Source organism: Hippichthys cyanospilos, chromosome 14 (genome assembly GCF_059441005.1).
Source record: "Hippichthys cyanospilos isolate Australia breed blue-spotted pipefish chromosome 14, RoL_Hcya_1.0, whole genome shotgun sequence".
Taxonomy (NCBI): domain Eukaryota; kingdom Metazoa; phylum Chordata; class Actinopteri; order Syngnathiformes; family Syngnathidae; genus Hippichthys; species Hippichthys cyanospilos.
Window position 1 is genome coordinate 11,620,214 of NC_142382.1, and position 23,368 is coordinate 11,643,581.

General features: G+C 39.3%; 1 protein-coding gene across 2 annotated transcripts in view; it reads right to left on the reverse strand.

Annotated features, from left to right (window-relative positions):
* Nucleotides 1-23,082, reverse strand: part of btbd7 (BTB domain containing 7) — a 29,338-nt gene extending 6,256 nt beyond the window's left edge. For both annotated transcript variants that reach the window (XM_088433001.1, XM_088433000.1), the window contains exons 1-7: nt 22,965-23,082; nt 22,748-22,843; nt 11,717-11,957; nt 7,150-8,286; nt 2,342-2,550; nt 1,123-1,198; nt 51-211 (exon numbers count right to left, since the gene is read on the reverse strand). In XM_088433001.1, the coding sequence (XP_088289127.1) occupies nt 51-211; nt 1,123-1,198; nt 2,342-2,550; nt 7,150-8,286; nt 11,717-11,798 (1,665 nt within the window). In that variant the 5' untranslated portion in view covers nt 11,799-11,957; nt 22,748-22,843; nt 22,965-23,082. The remainder of the gene's footprint in view (nt 1-50; nt 212-1,122; nt 1,199-2,341; nt 2,551-7,149; nt 8,287-11,716; nt 11,958-22,747; nt 22,844-22,964) is intronic.
* Between the last annotated feature and the right edge of the window lie 286 nt (nt 23,083-23,368).

Sequence of the window (23,368 nt, forward strand, 5' to 3'; positions counted from 1 at the left end):
AATGCAGGCATGCATAAACTGGTCAGGAAAGACAGGGAAAGAGTGCTAACCGCATCAGAGAGGACATCGCTGTGCGGGGGCAAAATGTGCTCAGTACGAATGAAGGGCAGGAGGGGGGAAAGGATGTCCTTGAGCTCTTCCACGTCCAGGTCTCTCCTCTTCACGCCACGTTTGTTGACGCTGTGGGCTGTGCCGCTCAACAGATTGGGCTCTGCCCAAACGTGAACATGAACAACCACATTTAAAATGAAAGCGCAAGGATATACATAAACTACAGTAATTATATTATATAAAAGTAGTTACTGTGATAACTACAGATTAAAAACGGTGTTGATTGCCCTCAGTTTAACTTTCAAAGATGACAAAGGACTTGCGAATAAAATCATTTTCTATACATTTTATCCTCATTAGGGTCACATATGTGCTGCAGCCTGACCCCGCAGAGTTCAGGCAGCATACACTATGGACTGGTTGAAAGCCAGATGCATTTAGAAAATAAACCCCATTCATACTCACATTCAGGCTTAAGGACATCTAGAGCAGTAGTGGCTCTTAACTCAAGTTTAATTGAATCAAATCAAATCAGATCCCAGGGGTTCGGTGAGTCAGTTTCAGGTGTCAGGAACCATACATTGTGCGAGTGTGTCAGGGTTTGTATGTGTGCATCCACATATTGATGTTGTTGTAAAAATACATACATTATATTTTAAAAAGTATAAAAGCTGATCTTTTGTTTGCTAAAAAAAAAACAACACAAAATTTAAGGATCTGATTGAAGTGATCAAAAAGAGCAGCTATGTAAATTCAGTATGGTAAATCAGAATCCTTTGATGCCTAGATCTGTCAAATCTAAATAGATCAGTTATAAGTTACCCGTTACACTTGTCAAAGATCACCCTGCTACAGCATCAACATTTTTCTGAATCCAAGTAAACAAAATGGGATCACCGCAGTGAGTTCATGGATGAAAAATGTTCAGTGAAGCGCTCCTCTTTAAGGTTCAATATCAGCCAGTGTTAAACATGCTTTGAAATATATTTTGGAGGATTTCGAAAGTGTGAAATGGCTTCTGAATCATTGGTGGCTGTGCTTGGAGGATAATTATTGAGTGTATTATCTTACCCCTGTCTGCCATCCGCTTAATAAGCTGCTGCTCGCCCCACTTAACAACATACTTGAGAATGTCCTGCTCACTGGCCTGCAAATGAGATGAAGACGTGGCGATGGGGGAGAGGAGGCGGAGGAAGAGGAGGGGTGCAAGGAGACAACATAATTATCAAGACAAGGAGGTCAGATATTGTCAGGGGGGAAAAAACAGCTGCTAAATGAGGATAAGGTGACAGTGCAACATGTTTGGACAGTGTTCCAGCAAGGTGCAAGGCCGGCTGGCTTGTGTAGTTGGATTACAACATTTCATCTCAAATGTATGGCCAGAGGCCCAGTAGCTTGGCAGAACTGACGGCAGCCAAAAAGCAAAAAAAAAAAAAAAAAAAAAAAAAAAAAAACAGACAAGTGCGAGGCAATGTACGCGCACGCATAGACGCAAATGCTGAAACTATAGCATATAGCATATAACAATAAAACGATTTGAAGTTTAAAAGCTTTATTTTTTGGACGCAGCTGAATATGAATTTGTCAAAAAACCCTGAATGTCATCATCACTATCTGACAAACCAAATAGCTCCTCCCATTTGGATCCTGGACATCCTTCTCCTTCCTGTTTGTCATTTGCGCAAACGTCACACAACGTTAATCATCCACGGGTAGTCATTTCGGACCCATCCAATTTGTTTGAAATGAAGGTCTCTGCTGAAGCCTTCTTTACCCAAGTGACAACCATGGAGAGATCAGAGCGTCAATCGCTGTGTTTCTCCCCCCCACCAGCTGAAATCCATGCGCGCCACTGCTCTCGCATTTGGGTCTTGGACAGACAAGTCAAGCCATATTTTCCTTTTCATAATGGCCAAAGTCCACTGGAAAAATTATCCACGCAGCCTCGACAAAAGTGCATTTAAAAGTGCAAATGGGCTAATACGGATGCATACTATATCGAATTAGAGGTATATATAATCGTTTTAAGCCTTGTAAATGAGGTGTTATTGCTTATTTTGCATTCAAATTAATGTTGTTCAAACACAGATATCTGGAGAAAATTGGTCTGATTTTGAATTATGCGGGTATAAGTCGACCCCCGCAATTTGGGGGTTTTAAAATGAGGGGAAAAAAAAAACTTGTACACAGAGAAATGGTAGATACTTCTATAACTATGAATGCACTGGCTATTGTTACAGTCAGCTGTAAAAAAAGACAAATAGATGGTGGCCCGGTTCTGTTTGCTTACCTGTAGATAGTCTGACTGGATTGCGTTGAGAAAGTGCTCCTTGCCAAGCTCATAGAGAACATCTGAGGTGACAACTTGACTAAACTCTTCACAAAGGAAGTGCATGGCCTGTCTGTGCACCCACTTGGAGCCATAGGGTTGCGAACTCCACTTGAGGATGGGTACGAGTGAGTCGAGAGACAAGCTTTCTACTATAATGTCCTCACAGCCTGTAAAGTAACAATGTGAGAAGAAAGCCAGTTAGACATATTTTTGACAATTGGTTCAAGAAGACTATCAGGGAAAACATTGGAATCCTAAAAGCCATTCAAAAGGTAAATAACAGTCTTTTTCCCCTCACGTTCACACACTCGAATCTCTTTCAACTAACCTTCGCATCCTTGCTGCTTTTCTTAAATCAGAGCAACAAACCCAAAATGTAGGCAGCTAAACTCTGCAACACACCTTCTTACAGAAATGCCAAGAGAGCTTATGTTTTTTTTTGTTTTGTTTTCTCTTAAACATCCTCAATCAACATGGGCCCAAATAAATGTAATTCACACTTTTCAAAGGTGTGCTCACAACATGCATTGAAAGAAAACAGGAGGGTTTAATGATATTTTCACAAATCACCTTGAAACTGCACACATCGCCCCAAAATAGATTTTGGCCTATACAAGAAAATGGTGGATATTCTTAACTGATTCTTGCCAGCTGATGCTAGCAGTTGGGTCCCCCAAATGAAAAGGATCGAGAAAAACATTGAGTAAAAAGTGGTTGTGCCGTTTTAGCCTAATTTGAACGTGTTTTTTGATTAAAAGATCTAGAATAGAATATGAGAGAATAGATTAGAATGCTGTTATTGTCTTTGCAAACAGGTATAGAACAGAGCGCTGCTCCAATTGGTGAATATTAATAATATGAAAAAATACATAATAAAAAAAATACATAATAAATAAAGAAGGAATAAACAGAATAGAAATCAGTTTCACATAGTTTCTTTGTGCACTGTGTGCAGGTGGAAGTGACCATTCAAATAAGCCTTGCATTTTGACAAACTGTCAATTTTGGGACCTACTGATGCTAGTTCTTCATGAGACATTCAGAGCAATTGTTTGTTTCAAACTTTGTGGGACCAGTTCAAGAAAGGCACAAAGCAAGGTTTCGTGAAGACATGTTTGAATAGTCTTAATGAACTTGAGAACCCTTTCAGTTTCTGTCCAATACTTTTTTCCCCCTCAGTTCGCCTATGCTTTAAGTTGTACAAGTATACAACTTGAAAATGTAATTCTGAATTACAAACAAAAAGTCAAAAGTATATGCAAATGCACATGAGTCAAATGCAGTTTTTACAAAAAATGGATAAGTTGCAAGACGTTAGGCACTTCTTGTATTATCAGCAAGTTACAGAAAGAGCAGTTTAGAAGGAAGGGGAAAAACCCAGAATAGCTTGGAAACGTGAAACAAAAAGCAATGACGCTTTGCCTTTCAGTTAGCTATAAACTAAATGACTGTTCTAGTTTCCCTGCCAGCTGTGTCTTCATCATTGACAATCTCCTTTGCCATATGCCTTCTTCACTTTTTTAGCTTTGTGCATCCTTGGCCACACATACACAAAAGCAAACAGTAGCAGCTAACATGTTTGCTTCAAATTCGCCCATTAAAATTCACAGCAGCTTCCCCATCTTCATCTAACAAGACAGTGAGTGCTTTAATTATGAGCTGAGAATTAAAATTCACCATTACATTCAATATGAACTCTCCATAGTCGGTAACTCCACACAACTGTTGTCCAAGTCAGCAACTGCATTGGATGAAAACTTAATATGCAACATTCCATATTCATGGGAGCAACCTACCACTATCACTTGAAATGCAGACCACAGTTGGCTTGTAAATAAAACCATGGATGTAAATCACATGCGAGGATCATCAAGCAATACCACTTTGAGTGAAACAGGCTGCAACAACAAGTACGCGGCTGGATGGTCAGTGAGGGCGAATGAAAAGAAGGAACAAAAGTACCCAAAATCCTTCTCTGCAGGGCACTTGAAAAATTAATAAGGCTTTTAATATTGCTTGACAGGAGAAATGGAAATTATAAAAGGCCACATCACGTCTGGAGGGTAAATAAAGATTGATGGTGGTACTCAGCAGAAACACCTTTATGTAACTGACTCACAGGCAGCAGTGGGATGCCATTTAGAAGCATGTGATGGCAATGACAGAGTGACAGATGAGAAGATATTTCCCTCATCTGCCTCCTGAAATAAACTACTCTGATGCCTCCTGAAAAGACCCGGTGTCCACTGAAACTAGTCTTAAAAGTCAAAACATTGTTTTATATGAACTGGTGGGGCTTGACATTTGTCATGATGATGACATATGCAAGGGTAAAAAGTGCGACATCATCATCATCACAACTTTACTGTAACATAAATGCACAATTCTTTTTTTAACTACTCTAATATCTGGGATACCAAATTAAGTGTATATTTGAAGCAAAATATATCATTGAATAAACAATCCTGCTGGAAAGGATTACAGGTACATCTTTTTGTAAAATATCAAGAGTATCGTATGCCAATGGGGGTAAAACACCTTTCAAAGTGATTTTTAGAACTGGGACAACCTTTCCTTCCAGGTTATTTTGCTTGGAAAGGAAGGGAAAGTACCTACACAAGAAAAGAGGTTTTGGTTGATGGTGGCCATGTTTTTTTTGTTTTTTATTTTTTTTAACTTTAGAAATTTGTAATTCCTTGTAGAAAATACCAATTCTCCATATTCATCAAGAATACTTGTAGAGTGCATAATTAGTAGAGCGCATTGAGCTGAACCTGTGTGTAAATTTGAAGTCAATCAGACTTCTCATTGGTCTTGATGGCTTTATAATGTAACAGGTCATTGGATGCAATCCATCCCAGGCTGCCACTCTGCAATGTAATAATTCTTTATGGACTCTAAAGACTGCATTTGTGGAGAAAGTTGATGCGTTAAGTAGAAAGTTAGAATCACGTTTGCCATGTCAGCTGCCACCATTCATTTTTATAGTAAATCCACAGACAGCAGACTAAAATGACGCCTTAGTGTGCTGGGATGTTGCGAAAGACGTGAACAACGGGATTTCAAAATGGGAATAACAGGAAGCTGGAGAGCAGACAAGGATGGCGACTTGGACAGGATGACATCCGGTGAACCTCAACTATCTCGCCACATTCCACACTGAGGTTTCATGGGAACTGATTAGTGCTGCACTGCTCAGTGGGAGAGGGAGGGGAAGGGAGATAAAAATACCCATCGAACGGGGGGAGCTGTGTTGGATGGCACCATTTGCTTGCTCACTGGCAAAGCTGTCTTGAAGAATGACAGCGACAGCACATCTCCAAGGTGTGAGATGGTGTGTGATCAGCGGATCGGGTTTGTTTACATCAGAGAGCCGTACGCCAAGAGTCGACAGATGTTACTTTTCAGCCCATGTATCAGACTTGGCTTTCAAAATATTTCTCACAGGCATAAATTAGCTTGTGGAGCCCGTTATGTAAGTTGTATTGTCTTCACAACTTCTACTTAAAAAGACGGATTTAGCTGCCACCCCCAAGATTTAAAAAAAAAAAAAATCTCCTTACATGCAATAGCTGTACAACTATTTAGCTCCTGGCCAATACGGAGTGGCTGATTAATTTTAAAAAGGACCACAAATAAAATAACATTTGTTTCCTCCTAATACATTTCTATAGGTGTCAATTATTTGCAGATTTTCAAAATGCATGGACTGACTTATTACATATTCATTGTGTAAAGCAGGGGTCAACAGTAAACATGTTTAAAAAAAAAAGTAAATTAAAAAAATGTCTTTTCTTTTTTGATTCACAGAATGTGTGGCACAATTAATGCAGTTATAAGGAAATTATTATTGTTATAAATTTGTGTTACTAGTAGCTGAATGGGTGTCATAACACATTACTGTAATGATTCATTAATGTTGCATTGTGTATTATTTGGTATTTTATGTTTATACATACTGAGATTTAGGTTGTGTGTTAAGTAGTGACCTCCAGGTCCTATCTTTGTACAACTTTCTTCTATTGCTCAATTAATTATTGATTTCAAAAAGTAAAATCTGCTTTATTTTTAATCACAGGTCTGCAAAATTAGTTTATGCATACATTTCATGATGCAAGGTTATGTTATCGAATTGTGTAATAAATACTAGTGTTACTTGTATGCAAATGCTGTACATAGAGTACATTAAAGTAAATAATAATAATAATCTGCAAATATCGGCCACATGGATGATTATTTTTGACTGATGTTGGAAGGGCAATAATGATCCAGCCGATTAATTGGTCGGGAAATTTGCGAAATTTGCACAAAACGAGAAAGTTAAAATAAGGCAATAAGCAATGTACACTGGATGACTGGTACCGTAATAAGCCCAAATGGCAAAACAATAGAGTATAAACAGAAAAACAACAAAATAGTGTTGTTATGATAGTTTATGAGCACAAACTACCAAATTATCAGTCATGTACTACAGGAATTTTTATGGTCTATATTTTTCATTCTGCTTCAAGCTGTTAACTTTAACACCTCCGACCTGTGATGGCAAGGTGTACAGCAGTCTGGGCTGCAGAAATCATACTTGGAATATTTTACCATGTGATTAATCTCTCTTGAAGGGTGGAACATTGACTGGAGTGGAGAAAAACTTCAACGCATACATGTTTGAGACGCCCACAAAATTCATGAGTGGTTAATGAGATATTGACATAATCATGCATTATTAATGTGAATGCATGCGTGCGGTTAATGGGCTTATAAGGACTTACCCTGTGCAAGCATACTGAACTCCAAGAATAAAGCAATATGGTAAAGCTCCATGGCCTCTTCTGTACGCGTGCTGGCCCCTCGGCTCCCTGACACCAAGGCTTGTACCTCCCCGAGGCTGCCCGCAGAGGGGCTGCCACGCAGGACTAGTCCCAGCTCCACTACATCTGTGTACATGCAGTGGAGAATCACCTGCACGTATTTGCGTGGAATGATGGACTCATCCAGCACAATACGGGTCGGCGTTTGCAGCGTGCGCTCTGTCATTTCCTCTCCAGTGCGAATGCGCCTTTGCAAAAGGTTTCTAAAGAAAGGTGAGCGAGCAGAAAGGACAGCCTTATGAGCTCGGAGGTCCTCATCTGGGGTGGTGGGTCCACCACCGCTTCCAGAGACGGCAGGCGGTGCTCCGGAACCGCGCTCATTGAAACTTTCGACCATTTCAAAGTCCGAAGAGAAACTCAACAGGGCATCATAGTAGCACATGTAGTCAAACAAGCCCTTCATATCTGCTTCTAGGGAGTTAGGCGTGCCAAACTCTTCACTGAGCTGCACGAGCACGTCCACATTCTGCAACCTGGAATCCTCTGCGCTGCTTACACCAAACTCTCCTGTGTACAGGTAGTGCAGTAGAGCGGAGAACATGGGCACGTCGATGCCTGCTGTGTCAATGTCTATGTGAACCTCTGCTCCATAGCCAGGAGATGATGACAGCAGAGTCTTAAAGTAGGGGCAGCGGGCAGCCAGGATGGCCCGATGCGCTGGGAAACAAGTTTCTTGGAAGATGAGGTCCACATCAGTGCAGTACTTATGCTGATAAAGGGCAGCCAGATCCCGAGGCAAGCTTGGGGCCTCAGCCCGTGCGAGGCTGGCCTGAAAGCTCAGCTCCTTGAGGGCGGCAGTACCCTCATATTCCTCCACCAGGGCATTAGTGTCTCGAACGTCCCACCCGGACAGCAGCTCGCGCATCTGCCGGGCGTGGTCCGCGGAGCGACTGGACTTTCTTCGTTTGATGAAGCGGCGTTTAAGGGTAGCCAAACCCAGGCTTTTCTTCTTCCTGTCGGCGGGCCGCTCATGGCCGTGCTCCAGGCTGTATAGCTTAGACTCCCAGGCGTATCCTTGCTGTGAGTAGGATGAGGTTCCTAGAAGAAACGCAAATGCACTTGAGCGTCATCTTTTGCTTAAGTAATTAATTAATCAAACTTTAAAATGTTCAAATTTAACAGCTCTCTCTTTTGGTTGCACTGATCTATGTTTACTGTTGTAAATTCACCACCTAAAACATTGAACACACTCAAATTGACTGATTACAAGAATTCACAATCACAAAGTTTGAATACACAATCTTATCTAGCGGTATCCTTCTTGTCTAGGCCCGTTTACAAGTTTGTTTTTAAACGTATTCCGTTTTATTAACAGAAGGCTACCAACAATGTTGTGCTTGTGTAAACTACTTTATTGCAGAATGTTATCAAGAGCACTTACTCATCTGTGAAAAGCTCTAACATTATCAGTCCATTTAAGCATTAAGGGTGCATCATTCAAACTATTGACAGTTATCTTTGGCATGAGAGGGGACTCATATGCCTGAGGAAGCTCTGCCAAGGAGATGCTCTCTTTCCATCCTTTTCTCAACATCAATCAGTATGACCCAAATAGTTATAATTGTAATTCAGTGTATCATCTGTAAGACATATGAGCTTAAGTGAGCAACTCCAGAGTACTAAACAGGGTTCCCTTAAGTGAACCTAGACAGGATTGAGCTGGCCAAGAAATACAGGCCTTAGGCAAAAGGGGATTTTAGCATTGCACAAGTACAGTACATGTCTTCCTTCGATAATGAGTTCCTTGTACATTTTTAGAAGGGTGCTCAAATGCGATGTCACATACCTGACGAACATCAGAAGTCCTAATGACTGTGGCGTTTCAAATGTAGAAAAATAGTAAGACTTCAAAGGCAAGAGCCTCATTTTCACAGTGATGAGAGTTCGATTTAGCATGCTATAGTACAGACCGGAATGGCATACCCTGATGTGGCTGATGATTCAAACAGTGTGTGTGCACGCGTGTGTTTGGAGTTCCAATAAGGCCGACAAAGAAGAGGAATCTAACGCTGTAACAATGTGCTTAGTGTTAATTGCTTTGGGCATTCAATTTTGCCGTTCACTTTGGATATTATTATACTGAAATGCACGTGTGCTTGCTACACTCTAAACGTCATCATAGAAAGGCTAAAAAAAAAAAAAGATTCATCAGAGGTACAACCTCGGGCATGAATAAGAATCCCTGTTAAAGGAGGTTTATTAATTTTTCAGAAGAAAGGCAAAATCACGGATATTTAACTTTTCTATCATGACTTTCCAAATTTCAGACACCACAAACTGGGAACCCCCAACATCTTGCGCAACATTCTGTGATGAGGTTTTCAAATTTTTAATTTTTTTAAAAGTTTTATCATTTTCTTTGCCTCTCATCTGACATCTCTCATGTTGAAGCCATGATTCATGTTAAATACCGTAGGTGTTAGTACTAGAGGATGCACCGAAATAAACATGATTGGACAAACACGAAAGAAAGAAAGAAAGAGAGAGAGAAAGAAAGAAAGAAAGAAAGAGAGAGACAAAGAAAGAAAGAAAGAAAGAAAGAAAGAAAGAAAGAAAGAAAGAGAGAAAGAGAGAAAGAAAGAAAGAAAGAAAGAAAGAAAGAAAGAAAGAAAGAAAGAAAGAAAGAAACGTGTTTGCACATTGCCTCGCGGCAGCCAAACGACTTTGTGAACGGACTGCAACGTCACACACAGTGTCCTAAACAGGTCTGTAAATGAATGATGAAAATGAAATAAAACTGCATACTATGGCTCTGAATATTATTCTTGTTTTAACCACTGTTTAAAAGGCACCAATTAATGTTTTTTTTTTGTGGTAAAGTATTAGATCTAACAATGACAGGTTTATTCTTTCTCATGATTCATTGGCATATCAACCACTAAATAAAGCCTAGTTAGTTGATTAGATATTGTGAACTTATGTATAAAAGTGATTAGATGGGCCATTTATTCTAATTAGGTAAAACCTCTAAATAATTTCACCTCCATCATTCTTCTTGAGATGTCAGCTTTTATAGATCGATAGGAAGTCTACATTATTTAGACGCTTGCAGTTATTAACATTTAATGCATTTATACTTTTTTCTGAGTTTGAAAGGTCAGACAGTGTTTGAACTATCATACTATATCATAAAATAATAGCATAATTGATTGGCGTTTTTTAAGCATCCTTAATCAGCGATTGAATATGATTTTTTTTTCTAATGGCTGTGTGTTGGTAGCTTTGTGATGTGAAGGCAATTATAGTGGCATTACAAGACCTTGAGAAAGCCACTCTGCAAACAAAGCTACAAAGTTTTAAAACAAAAGCCTCCTATAGCTATTGAATTGTAGTATTTGTATTTTTTGGTGTGTTTATTTTGTAGTTAGCTTTCGCAACATGCCGCTGGCATGTGATGTTGCGACTTCCGCCGCAAGTCTTTTTTTGGTTCACCCGTAGTCCCAGGAAAGAAGTGGAAGTCTGGCAGTGCACTTTTCTCGACAGGCTGAAATGCTTTACATCTGATTCACTTTTTATTTCCCCAGAATTTACTCATTTCAGAAAATGTGTGCGTGACTAGAACAATTTTCTTTCCTGCTTTTGTTTAGTGATTATTAAAGCCATAAGGGTAGCATTCTGAATGCAAATTATTATGTAGAATGTCCGTGATTGATTGTTTCCCCTCCAAAACTAAACATTAAAAAGATCCTTCCTTAAGAGCAGTGATTTCATCCAGAGGATGTATGTTGCTTGGTAGAAATAAGGCTTGAGTGAAGCCTTCTTAAATTTAAAGATGGAGGGAAAAAAACACTCATGAGCTGGGTTCAAAGGTAATTAAATACTAACTAAATGAAATAAGAGTAAAGAATCAGATGACAAAACAAACTATGTAATCAGAAGAAAGGGAGCGACATGGTCACAGTATTAATGCCTACAACATAAATACTATGCAATTATCTCCCTCATATATTACAAAGTATAAAAATGGATTAATAGTAAAGGCAGAATTATGAAAAATGATCATAGAATCTTGTTTAGTGCAACAACTACAAATCACGAGGATCAGCAAATAGCTTGAGAACATTTACACAGTAAAAGCTGGAAGTGGAAAAATAGGTGTACCTAACAATGGTCTTTGTCTCTGAGAGACTCTGGTTACACGTGTGGTTATAGGTGGAAGATGTGTTAGCTACGATCCTAAATTATTTATTACAAGAGAAGGTGATAACAGTGGTGTATTATATGTTTTTTAAATGATTGAAATAATCATTCTTTTGCTTTACATTAAAAAAAGAGCAAAATCACCACAAACATTCCATAAAATTTACAATGGTAAAAACCTGATTATATCTACTACCATTGTTTCCTAAGGGAAGAATAATTTTGAAATACAAAGCCAACCAACATCCCAGAACCAGTTGTGTTAGACCAATTGTTCTTCTGTATATAGAATCATACTGTACAGCAAATTACTATAGATTATATTTACCAATAAAGGTCTGCTGCGTCTGTGCATTGGCTCCTATGCGCGGGGAGCATGAGTGTGGATAGCTGGATCCATTGGCACCCATCCTCACGTCTCTTCACTTGCTACATGGGGGTCCCCCCTCTTGCTGAGTCATTCTGCTCAGGCGACGGCGACGCTCCCTTCTCTCCTCAGTCGCGTGTCCGCCACGGATCCGGAGAAGAGTTCCTAGCGCTCCAGGCTCCGCCTGCCATGTCTAAAAAGTCTGGAAGGAAGATGAAAAAGGAGAGGAGGCAGATGTGAGGGAGATGCTTGTATCCAAGAAGAATGAGCTAAAGAAGTAGCAGAGTAAACACCTGTACAGGGGAAACAACATAAAGAGCTGAATGTTTAAAACAGTAACAAGGATTGAAGTCATCACTGTTTATGATCTTTTGCAGTTTTAGCTGCATTGATTAGGGATAGAAATGTTTGTAAAAGCCTCGATGGGGCTGAATGTAAGTGTTGCAATGAGCATCAACAATAAAATGAAAACCAGGCTTTTGTGGGGAGTATCATTTAAACGTTAAAACAACACAAATATGTGGTTTAACAAAACCAAAACCCTTTTGCAAATTGCCAATGTTGCAATAAGCAATACCACATTTTAGTTCTGCAAATGTGGTGTCTTTTGGTTTGTTGGGCTTTAAGAATGGGATTACATTAAACTAAACATTCCCCTTAAAGCATATTGACGTATTTCTCAACAGTAGACTTTCTACTATGTACAAAGAGGAGCTTTTACTGGCAAAATGAACATGTTTTAGTCTCTAGTAAGGCTTTGTTGAGAAGCATTTTTAAAAGTATAATTAATAACAGGCTGGGATGTTTTACAATAGTTGGCATGTTTGACACTGCAACAATATTAGCTAAAAAGCCGGCTATGTTTGGAAATTAATTATTGATAAATTGTTGCTTCTCCTTTTATCAGATTTTATTTCTATTCCTTTTTCCATTTCATTGTATGGGCTATATAAATTATATATTTTATAAATTAACGTGAGAAAAGATCTCAGAAAATTTCCATTAATATTAAGTAACTAAGAAAAAAAAATGTTTTTTTTTTTAAAATTCATTTACCTGTTTAAGTAAATATACATATTTTGTCCATATTGTCTAATATTGGCTATTGTTTGGTCCACATGGCAACAACATGTTTAGCTAACTACTGCTGTCTGTTATATGCTATTTTTACTCCTAGGTCCAATCGGTAACTTCACGAATCCCGGCACTGCCTCTTCAATTTTAATGGCATTTGCATCAGCTGCAGGTTACCCATGTATGCTTCCTCGCAAATATAATTACTGTCAACAAACACAGCAATTATAGCAGTCCTCAAAGAGACTAACTGGGGAACTAGAATGATAGAGGATGCGGTTCATCTCTGGCTTTTTTTTTTTTTTTTGCCTGTGTAGCAGCAAAAGCGTCCAGAGCAGTCAAATGGGGAAGGTGCTCCCCCCCCAACACACACACACGCACACACACGCACGCACGCACGCACGCACGCACACACACACACGCACACACACACACACACACACACACACACAAACTATTTATCCTGCAGTTACAATGTAAGGCTCCGACAAAAAACATTGGTTGATCTTTATTTCATTAGGCTGCTTTATACATCTTCACAGAGAATTCATTTGGACAAAATTAGAAATAGAATTTGAATATGGGAGGAGAAGAAGCCCATGAGATATACATATTATTGTTTACAAAAGGGGGTGGGTGGAGGGGTTCTCAAAGGAGGCTAAAACAAAGCAAGCAACAACTGAAATCTACTCAACACTGCCGACTCACACGAACGAGTGAAGCAAATTTAATTTGCACTGCAGTGCAGAAGAAACGTTAAAGTGCTGTCGAGCCCAGCTACTGTTCTTCACAGGCACTGGCTCACACCATTAAACAAAAAGCAGCCCCCTGACATGTTCTATTAGGCTGAGAATTAAGATACTTTTCCCGCATTCAAGAGTGAAATGGTGTTGTCGCTGTGCTGAGCCCCGACTTGGAGTGAGACAAGGGCAGTGCCAAAAGAGGAGTGGAGAGGTTGAGCTATTGGGGGTAGGCAATGCTGGACTCCATGTCCCTAATGAGAGGTGACAGCAGACACTCCCTGCCCCCCTCCACACGTCACTTTTTTTTCTTTTCTTTCACACACATGGACATATGCGACCTGTCTAGGCACTCACCTCGCTGCACTCCTTTCAATCCTTTCAATAAAAATGAGCCACTCTACAACTTAACAATTCCATACAAAAACGCCTGCTACAAGGACACGACGGATGTATTATTTAAATGGGAGTCAAGTCACTTCATAAATCATTTATATGGATTTTCCCTCAAAGAGCAAGTGGCAATGTTTCCAGGTCTTCTCTCATTTTCGTATTCGGAAGTAGTTGAGATTTCAAATTAGACCGATTAACAGCTGATGTAACATATAAAAAGAAAAAAAGCGTATATAATACTGCAGTCAATCCATACTGCATTCAGAGGTGTCAAGCATGATGATTCGTTCAGATTCTAGGCAAGATTTCAGCTCAGTGAGAATTACCTTGAAAGTGTTTTTGCTTTTTCTTTGACTAATGCATTGTTTATGATGTCATTACTGATAGGTACTCATGGTCCAGGCAAACATGAAAGTGGACCAAGCAGTCCAGACGTAGTGATTGTGGCTAAACGCATATTATGTCCTCGCTATTCGGAACAATACGGCTATGTTGGCAATCAACTGATTATATTCATAATAGAAGAATATGATCTTCACCGGAAGGCAACCTCTGTTTAGTCTCCAAGGCAACCAACCTGTTTTTGATGTAACCAGACCACAGTGGCAGCCAGCAGTACATTCAACGCACTCAACACTAACAATTAGGGCAGGTGGTGCAGCGTAAGATGCAGTGGCAGGCATTAACTGTATATGGCAGTGTTTATATTGAAATTGCAATTATTAATCGTGATTATTCATCATGTTTGGTCAAACATGTCTATTTATTGCACCTTTTTTTTAAACAAGCAGTTTATAAACAAGCCTTCAAGGCTTGATACTTACAAATAATAATAATAATAATAAGTAAATATAGTAAATAATAAATATGGCAAAAACAGCGCAGCACAGCTAATTTACTTGCTGAGTGCAAACTAATTAAAAAAACATGAAGCCTACTTACAACAAAGCACATTAGTTAAGTTTAAGCAAATTTTCATCAATTAGCATCAAAATGTCATTTTCAAATCGAATTTATTCCAATCAGATTTTTCAAAATTGACAGCGAGCATTGTATATAATAGGAATAAGGTGAGAAACTCAACGCCATTTCACACTGGTAAATAATAGATCAGGCCAGTGGGAAACATTGCACCCTGGTAGTAGGATGACAAAGAGCTTGATTTGACATGAGGTGTCCGTTTTTTAAATGTTAATATCGCCGAGGATGGGCTTAATTAATCGTGGCAGCCAATATCATGATCTCGATTAAAATTTGATTAATTCTGCCACCCAAAGATGAAGTGTCTGGCATTATTTGTATATAACACTATAGTTATATTCTTTGTAATAGTTGTGACAGTAACTAATGGGGTGGAATAAAACTGAATTCGCTGCATTCTTTAAACTTGCTTGCCTTGAGTCGCCATGTTTTTAAATCCAGGTTAAAATTATGCTTTTCCCTCCTCTCCATTAGAGGAATGAAAAGAAATTAGAGTGGATATTTTTTAATTAAAATATTGAAACATGTGGTAAGGATAAGCTGAACTAGTCTGAACATTTGGAATTGATCAAAAAAAATGTGGAATTTTTTTTTTTAATTTGGGTATTTTTTTTTATTTGACAAAAAATTATTATTTATATTTGATCAAATAATTATTGTATTTATTTGGTAAAATAAAAGTACTCAATATTATACAGCCTCAAATAGGTATGAAAATGTTGTGGTAGCACAAAAAAGCATACCCCACTTGTATAGTCAATCGTGGATCCATATATACCTTGCCTGTTCTCCCGGAACCCTTGTGGGTTCTCTCTGGCCACTTTGGCTTCCTCACACACCCACACAGACATGCATAGCAGGTGAATTGGACATATTAAATTGTCCTTGGGCCTGATTGGTTGCGTGAATGGTTGTTTGCCCTGCAACTGGCTGGCAACCACTTCCCCCACCTACTGCCCAAAGCCAGCTGGGAAAGGCACCAGCAAGCCTGCGACACTTGTGAGGATAAGTGGGTCTAGGTGGATGGATGCGTTTTACCACTTCCATGGCATTGGACACCCGTCACTTGAGTCTTTTGACAATTCTTTGATGCTAAATACCACTTCTGCCCCAAAAAAAACAAAACAAAACTTTTATGTGTATCATAGGCACCCTAAAAAGGTTCATAATCTGCAGTAGAAAGCAGAAACCATAATACTGCCAACTCTTAACAAGGAGGGGAAACATGACAAACAAAAACAAACAAAAAACAACAATCCTTAAAAAAATCCTGATGTAAAGTCTAAACACTTGTAAGAAAATTAAGATATCACCATTATTTCACATTTATGTTTAATAGTGTATCCTGAGATGTTTTCTAGCAAGAATTTTTTTTTAAAAAACACAACAGGTACCCTAAGTTGTGTGGAAGTGATTACAGTTTTAGCGATATGGACTAATCTTACTGTCTGCAGTAGTTTTCTTAGTTACAGATTTGTTTTCTACAATAGCTCAACATGATGTTAGGCACGGAAGCTAAAACTACAGTACATCTGCAAAACAACTCCATGAAGCAACATTAGAAGAGGAAACATCATGGGAAAAAGCATTCATAACATTCCAAGAGGTTTTTCCGTTCCCATTAAAAATAATGATTAATGGTTGATTATTCCCATATTGGATGAGAGAATCAATTAAACCCCAATTCCTAATGATGTGATACTTTGACAAGAAAGGATTGACAAAGACATTTAATTCTAGCTGAAAAGATTACGCATCTCAGGGCCACATTTGCCAATTAGGTCAGTCAGTATACAGACGAATTGGGCCATCTGACTGATGCCAGACTCCGTCGCCATAAGAGCTACAGGAAATGGGAGGAATTAGAAGCAGCTAGAATAAACACGCGCACACAGACTTGAGAGAAGCAAATACAATGTGTCTGTCCAGAGCGATGACTCATGGTGGGCAGCCCGTGGATTACACTGGGTCAAGCATGACTACATGTGGATTTTGTCAGCTGATTTCCTTTTAAACTGCAGGTTTGAATTGCTATTCTGCCATTCTGAGTTTTTGTGGAGTAATGGTTTCTGTTTGTCCTTAGTATGTCATTAATAAAGCTAACATGTTGTTTTCACTCCAAGGGTAGATTTACACACCATTCTAGTAACACAACTTTTGGCAATGCAGCACATCATAAATAAAAAATATATAAAGGAAAAATGAAATTTTATTTACCTTTGAGTGACGCTGACTTGAGCTACTTTACTTGGCCCAATTCCCTAGCGAGGGTAGCCTAGCCTAGCCTTCTTCATAAATCTTGATTATCTCCAGCTTCGTTTCCATACTAATCATCTTCTTTCATCTCCCTTTAACATCATAGCAATCTTGGGACCCATGGCTAACCAATTAAAAGTTTGAATTAAGCACTAAAATGCACAATACATGATATTGTAAGCACTCAAACCAGATCAAATCTTTAGCATGTTGGCATTTTAGTGACAACATGACGCCGACCGATAGCATACCAGCAGCTTAGTGATGCCGACCAATAGCAGACCAGCATTTTAGTCACATGTGCATGTGACGCGTGTCGTGACGTATGAGCATGGTGCGAGTTATACGCACAAACCCTGACCACCATGTTTGAATTTTGTAATTGTTGTTGATGTTGTAAACCGGGAAAAATGCCGTAAAGGGGGGACAAAAAAAAACGTAGGATTCCACTTTGTAATGTGAAAAAAAACGTAAACCAGGGACACAGTTACCCGGGGATCCACTGTACACCATTTATACTACGCATCAGAATATAGCTGGCAATTTGGGAGGTAAACGCAGCTGGTGGGGGGAGCGTTCTGGCAGTTGTCATGGGAAGCTAACGTGAAGCGAGTGTCATTTAACAATACAAATGCCTGTCATATGAAATATTTAAACATGGAAATTGGAGCCAGTGCAAAGGAGACTGGTAATTTGTGCAAATTAAGCATTTTGGAAAGAATAAAAATTCAATTAAATCAGTTACTTTAACTCTGAAAAACATACAGTATGTACTCCCACAGAAATACAGTATTTTATTTGGTTTAAATTGCTGCTCTACTAACCACATAAAAGGTCTCATGTTAGGATAGTTTCGCTTGAAAAAAAAAATTTATGCACTTTTGTTTCCCCTCTTCAGCACATCAAAATATCAGTCAAAATATCAGATCGTAACTTGGTATCAGCCAATCATCAAAATCAAGTTACTCGGAATGAGGCTCAAGTGTAACTAAAAGGGATTGGGGCATCCCTGCATCGATATAATATCAGACAGCTGCATGCAGCAACACAGTATCATGACAGAGGTTAAAAAGGGGCCATCGTCGCATATGGGCAACATCGTGGCAGGCAAAGTGGCAGAAGGTGGAGCTGGACCCACCACAGCATGTGGCAGATGGACTAGTTTGCCTGAGCTCATCGGGCTAGAACCTGAAGAGAGCTATAGTCAACTCGATGAGGGAGATAGCTTACTCCCTAGCTCAAGAAGGCAGCAGGCCCAACGAGCGATGTCTACTTAAAAAAAAAAACACACTTTTTAAACGAATCCTTAGTGCCTGTTTTCACTCTCGCTCAGCTTCCCTAATGTGAAGCACAGTATGCTGTTGTCTTGCCGTTTGTCACTACCTGTTGAAGTTAGCTGTAAAACTGACAAAAAAATAAAACGTTTATTTACAGAGCAAAACCGTTTAACTAATTTCAGCAAACAAAATTTTGCTACCTGAGAGCGGCTCATGGTAATTGACGTCACTATTACAGTAACGCCCAGAGAGGCAACACAAAATAATGGAGCATCCAACACCATGCTTATATGCACATGTATTCCCTTTGCTCTGTGGTAACGATGATTATTACTGCAGCTAAGTAGGGGACCGTCTCTACCTCCTTTTCTTGCACTAATTAGTCTGCATTTATTCCAGACAATTACATTGCTGCACCGGGGTTATAATAGCGATTTCTTTAGATAGTTCATTTTTATTTTGTTTGGACTTTTGTGTTTTCAAAATTCAGTGATGGTAGTATTAATTAGTTTTCAGAGTAGGTTTGTTAGTTTCGATTTTCAAAACTATTTTTGTTTTTAATGATTTTTGTATTAGTTTTCCTAAATGAAGTGTTTGTCAAGTGCGAGAAACAACAAACCCAATAGGTGCTGATAAACTAAAATTACCAAATGGTTGTTTGACCTTCCATACAGCCATACAGTAATACCATAATAAATATAAATTGAAAGCCGAAAGCTCAAGAATATACCCGGTAACTAAGTGGCTAATTTTTTCCACTTTAAGTAATTTTGTTTTCATTAACTGATCATATTGTGCTGCACGACACTGCGCTACCACTGAAAGTATGCAAATGTTCACACCACGGAGCGTGATGTTTTCATCAGATTTCTTGTCAAATCAGGTCTTTTTAGTCACTCGATCACATCACAAAAATGAATGCAACTTGTCATGTGAATGCTATGTATCAAGTATGTGACACGCATGCACACAAAGCACAATGGTGAGTGATGTGCTAAAAAAAAAAAAAAAACACGCCTAGCCACAGTGTTTACTGAAATAAAAATGGTCCCATGTATGGGGCTCTGATTATATTGTAATCTCATATCCCAAAACTGCCAATGTTGGAGAAGGAAGAAATATATTGGGGATATGAGGTGTCTTTACCCGATGTCCTCATTTCATGGAAAGGTGTAATAAAGCTGCAGTCGCTTCATTGCAGTGTGTAATAGATAAACCTTCTGTGCGGGTGAAAAATTGGATTAAATTGACAACACTGTAGGCTCAACAACTTTTTAGAGTCGCAGAGCAGTAGAATTGTAAGGAATAGAGGGGCAAAAAATAAATAATTAAAAATCTAGCTGCAGTGTGAACATAGCCTAAATATAGACTTGCATTTATACTAAGAAAATCCATGAAAAATAAAAACAACAAAAACGACCACTTATTCTGAAATATAGCAGTACTGAATGATTAGCTGTGGTCTATGATAAAACAGCGCAGCAGGTTACTTTTTTTGATGTCATGTTTGGCCTTAACAGGGTATTTCCGATCTGTTCTCTTACGCATTGGCAGATAGTTGATGCGCATGCATCAGATTTGTATCCAAATATAGAAATGGCCTGATTCCGATCTAAGAATAACTGATTCAATGCAGCCTTTTCAATTGGTGAGTTGTACTTCTTGAAAGCAAAAAATGTGAACGGTATGATTTCAACTATATAGTATACCAGCTAGCTTTGGTGACTTTTCAAAGCATGAAAGGAAAAGGCTTACTCTATCACCTAACAAACACAGTCTGCCAGCTAATGTCCAGGGAATGAATGACAAGTTCTAAAAGACAATGCATGCTTCTTTTACATCACGTGTCAAAGTCACGGCCCACGGGTCGGAACCGGCCCCCAAGTAGGTTTTCTCTAGCCCCGGGAATGATATTGATTCATTATTAGAACCGGGATGAAGGCTTACTGTGGCCTGCGGGCCGCAGGTGTTTTACACACACCAGTATTACATTTCCCACAATGCAACTGTGGCAAGCTCGAGCGGTAGGCAGCTTCACTTCATTATTTATCAAATGTCATTAGCTACCATAACAGCAAAAGTCAACTTTCAGATACTCACCAAAAATGTCAAAATCAATGGTGGACACTGAGAACTGGGGAATTCATACAAGGTTGGAGTCGGATTACATGTTCATGGAGATTGTGGGAAAACCCGTGTGTCTTCTGTGAGGAGAAAGTGTGGCGGTAATGAATGGTATAATCTCAAGACAGCATCGTGGAAAGAAACTTGGCCAAAAAATGAAAAGAATATGGGTGTGAAACAAAGGCTACATAAGGTGGAAGAATTAAAACAAGGTCTTAAATCTCAGCCGGCTCCGTTCAGAAAAGCTGTATCACAAAGCAAGGCGGCTGTCAAAGCCAGTTTTATTGCGGCAAGAAGAGTTCGCGAAATCAGCCTGGCCATTTACGGGTGGGATTTTACTAAAAATAAATAAATAATGCTTAAAGTTTGTGATGGCAGTTTGCCTAGACAAAATGCAAGTCTTTTTAAACGTGAGCCTGAGCAGAATCACCTTTGCTGAACGTGTATATTATTATTAAAGAGCATCTTGTGACAAAGGGAAAATATTTCATCGCATATTCCCATGTTGTGGATTAGAGCATGACACTTCTGACATTGCCCAACAATCAATTTTCATCCACAGACTCCAGACAGGTTTTGCCGTTACATCCTACGCACGGAACAACTACAGGCCATGATCTGTATGAAGATGTGTCAAGCCCCCAAACCTAGATCTATAGGGGAACCAAGTGCCAGATCGTGTATGGTAGCCCCCCCCCCCCCCAAAAAAAACAAAACAAAAACAATCTGACTGCCTCTGGGCCCTAGGCAAGTACTTGCAAGCAAACACATGCTTTTATGCCAATAATGGACTTCTGAGCATGTCGCTTTAATAATGACATGTCATTATATAGCTCTAAACCGCTGACTCAAATGCTTAACCTGCTCAGAATGAGAACCTGTATGTTGATATGTCATTTAATATCCAGTCACACGGCTCTGGTACATGCTGAAGGTTGAGTGCAGTGTTTTATTTTATCATTAATGAGCACTGATACCAATTATTGGTATCTGGCACATACTTTGCCTTAATTTAAGGCAGCTCATACTAGTATTGGACACCCACTTGGACTAGCTGACTGACAACGAAGTAGAATGTCTGCTTCGTAATGCAAGCTTTCTTCACAGAAACGCTAATCAACACTGAGTTCCACCATTGTTGATGTTGGCGGAGTTTGCACATATGAGACCTAGGACTACTGTTTCTAAGTCTCAGAAGATATGCATGTGCACACACAGAAACACAATGAGAAGTGACCCTAGTTTTAGAGTATGTATATCATACCCGGGCTCCTTAAACACTGGCTCCATGTGGACAGAAGTTAGAAAAGAGAAATTACAAACCTTTGTAACATGGAAAAGGTGTCTGTCTAAAATGCAATGCTATCACATTTGTGTTCCTTATTGAATAGTTTACAGCTGCAACCATAGCACTTACAACCATTATATGATATAACTGACCTTGTGGTTGGTTATCACATTCAAGCATAGTTTAGATATGAAGTCAAGGAAAAATTTAAGCAAGCTATGATGATCCATATAAAATGGCACGAGGAGAGAAACGGCATAGTAAAATGAAATAACTGACAACGTGATCTTGCAGTTGTTTAAAAAAAACACTGTAACAGTAATAAACTGTTATCTGCAGCAATCTGATCATAAGCTATATTATTAACGCCGCACTTTGCAACGCAGAGCAACACGTAGCATGATCCTCAAAGTAAAAGTGTACTACAAAACCGATTTTTTTAAAGACTACAAAATGATGATTCAGATCATAGTCTGTATACAAAATCCAATTGTTCTGTGGCTTTGTTAGCTTAACGTCAACGCTGAGCTAGTATCGCTTGGTGGGCTACGCTGAGTGCTGGGGAGGGGAAAGTAGAGGGGGGCGCTATGGCTTCTCAGCAGAATCCACGTTTAAAAGTGCTTCAACCACAAAATTCAAGCGTCTCAATTCAGCAGCTAGTTCAAATTCGCAAGAATTTTTCAGAAATGCCGCAAACGAAAGAGAGGACTTGTGCGAAACACAGCCGTGTTGTTAGTAACATATCTCGAGCAGCAGGCTAAAAGGTAAGCTATTCACTTAGCTCCTCGCAAACAGCGATTTGATACCGCAAGCGCGGTGCCGTGTAACCGTTACGAGACAAATAATATGGAAATGTTACCAGAGTGGGGGGTAGACGTTAGTGGCTGGTAATTCTTCTTTTGTATCACAGTCTCTTCTCTTACCGAAAAACGCAGCACTCAGACCCAAGTTGTCCCTGGCAGAGACAGAGAAAAAAAATGCAGCTCAACACCTTCTTTTTCCAACTCCGCTCGTTACGCACGACTCGACGTCAGCGTCCGCACTCGATCGCCAATAAACACTTCGTTTCCACTTACAACAACTTTAGAGTGATGAGTCGACCTTAGCCACGTCACATAATTAATCTGGTCTGGTTTTGTAGTCAGTTTGGCACCGTATTTCCTTAGTAGTAGCTCATCGCCTTCTTGGGTGGTTGTTATGGCCCAGTACTGCCCTTTTTCAAGATCGTCCACAACATCACATCGTTTCCGGTTGGGATTTTCAAACTAAAGCTACATATGCGTCTTGTTTGACTGGAGAAAGAAACTTGCAAATGATCGAAATATTTTTAAACCATAAATTAGATGAGTCTTTATAAAAATATATTACAACGCAGTATACCAAAACGCGAAATGGTACGGAGAGCCTTCCTACTATAGTCCGGACTTTGGAATTCCTTTTTCTTTCTATATTTGGGCGTGCTTGACAGGCCCATCACGCC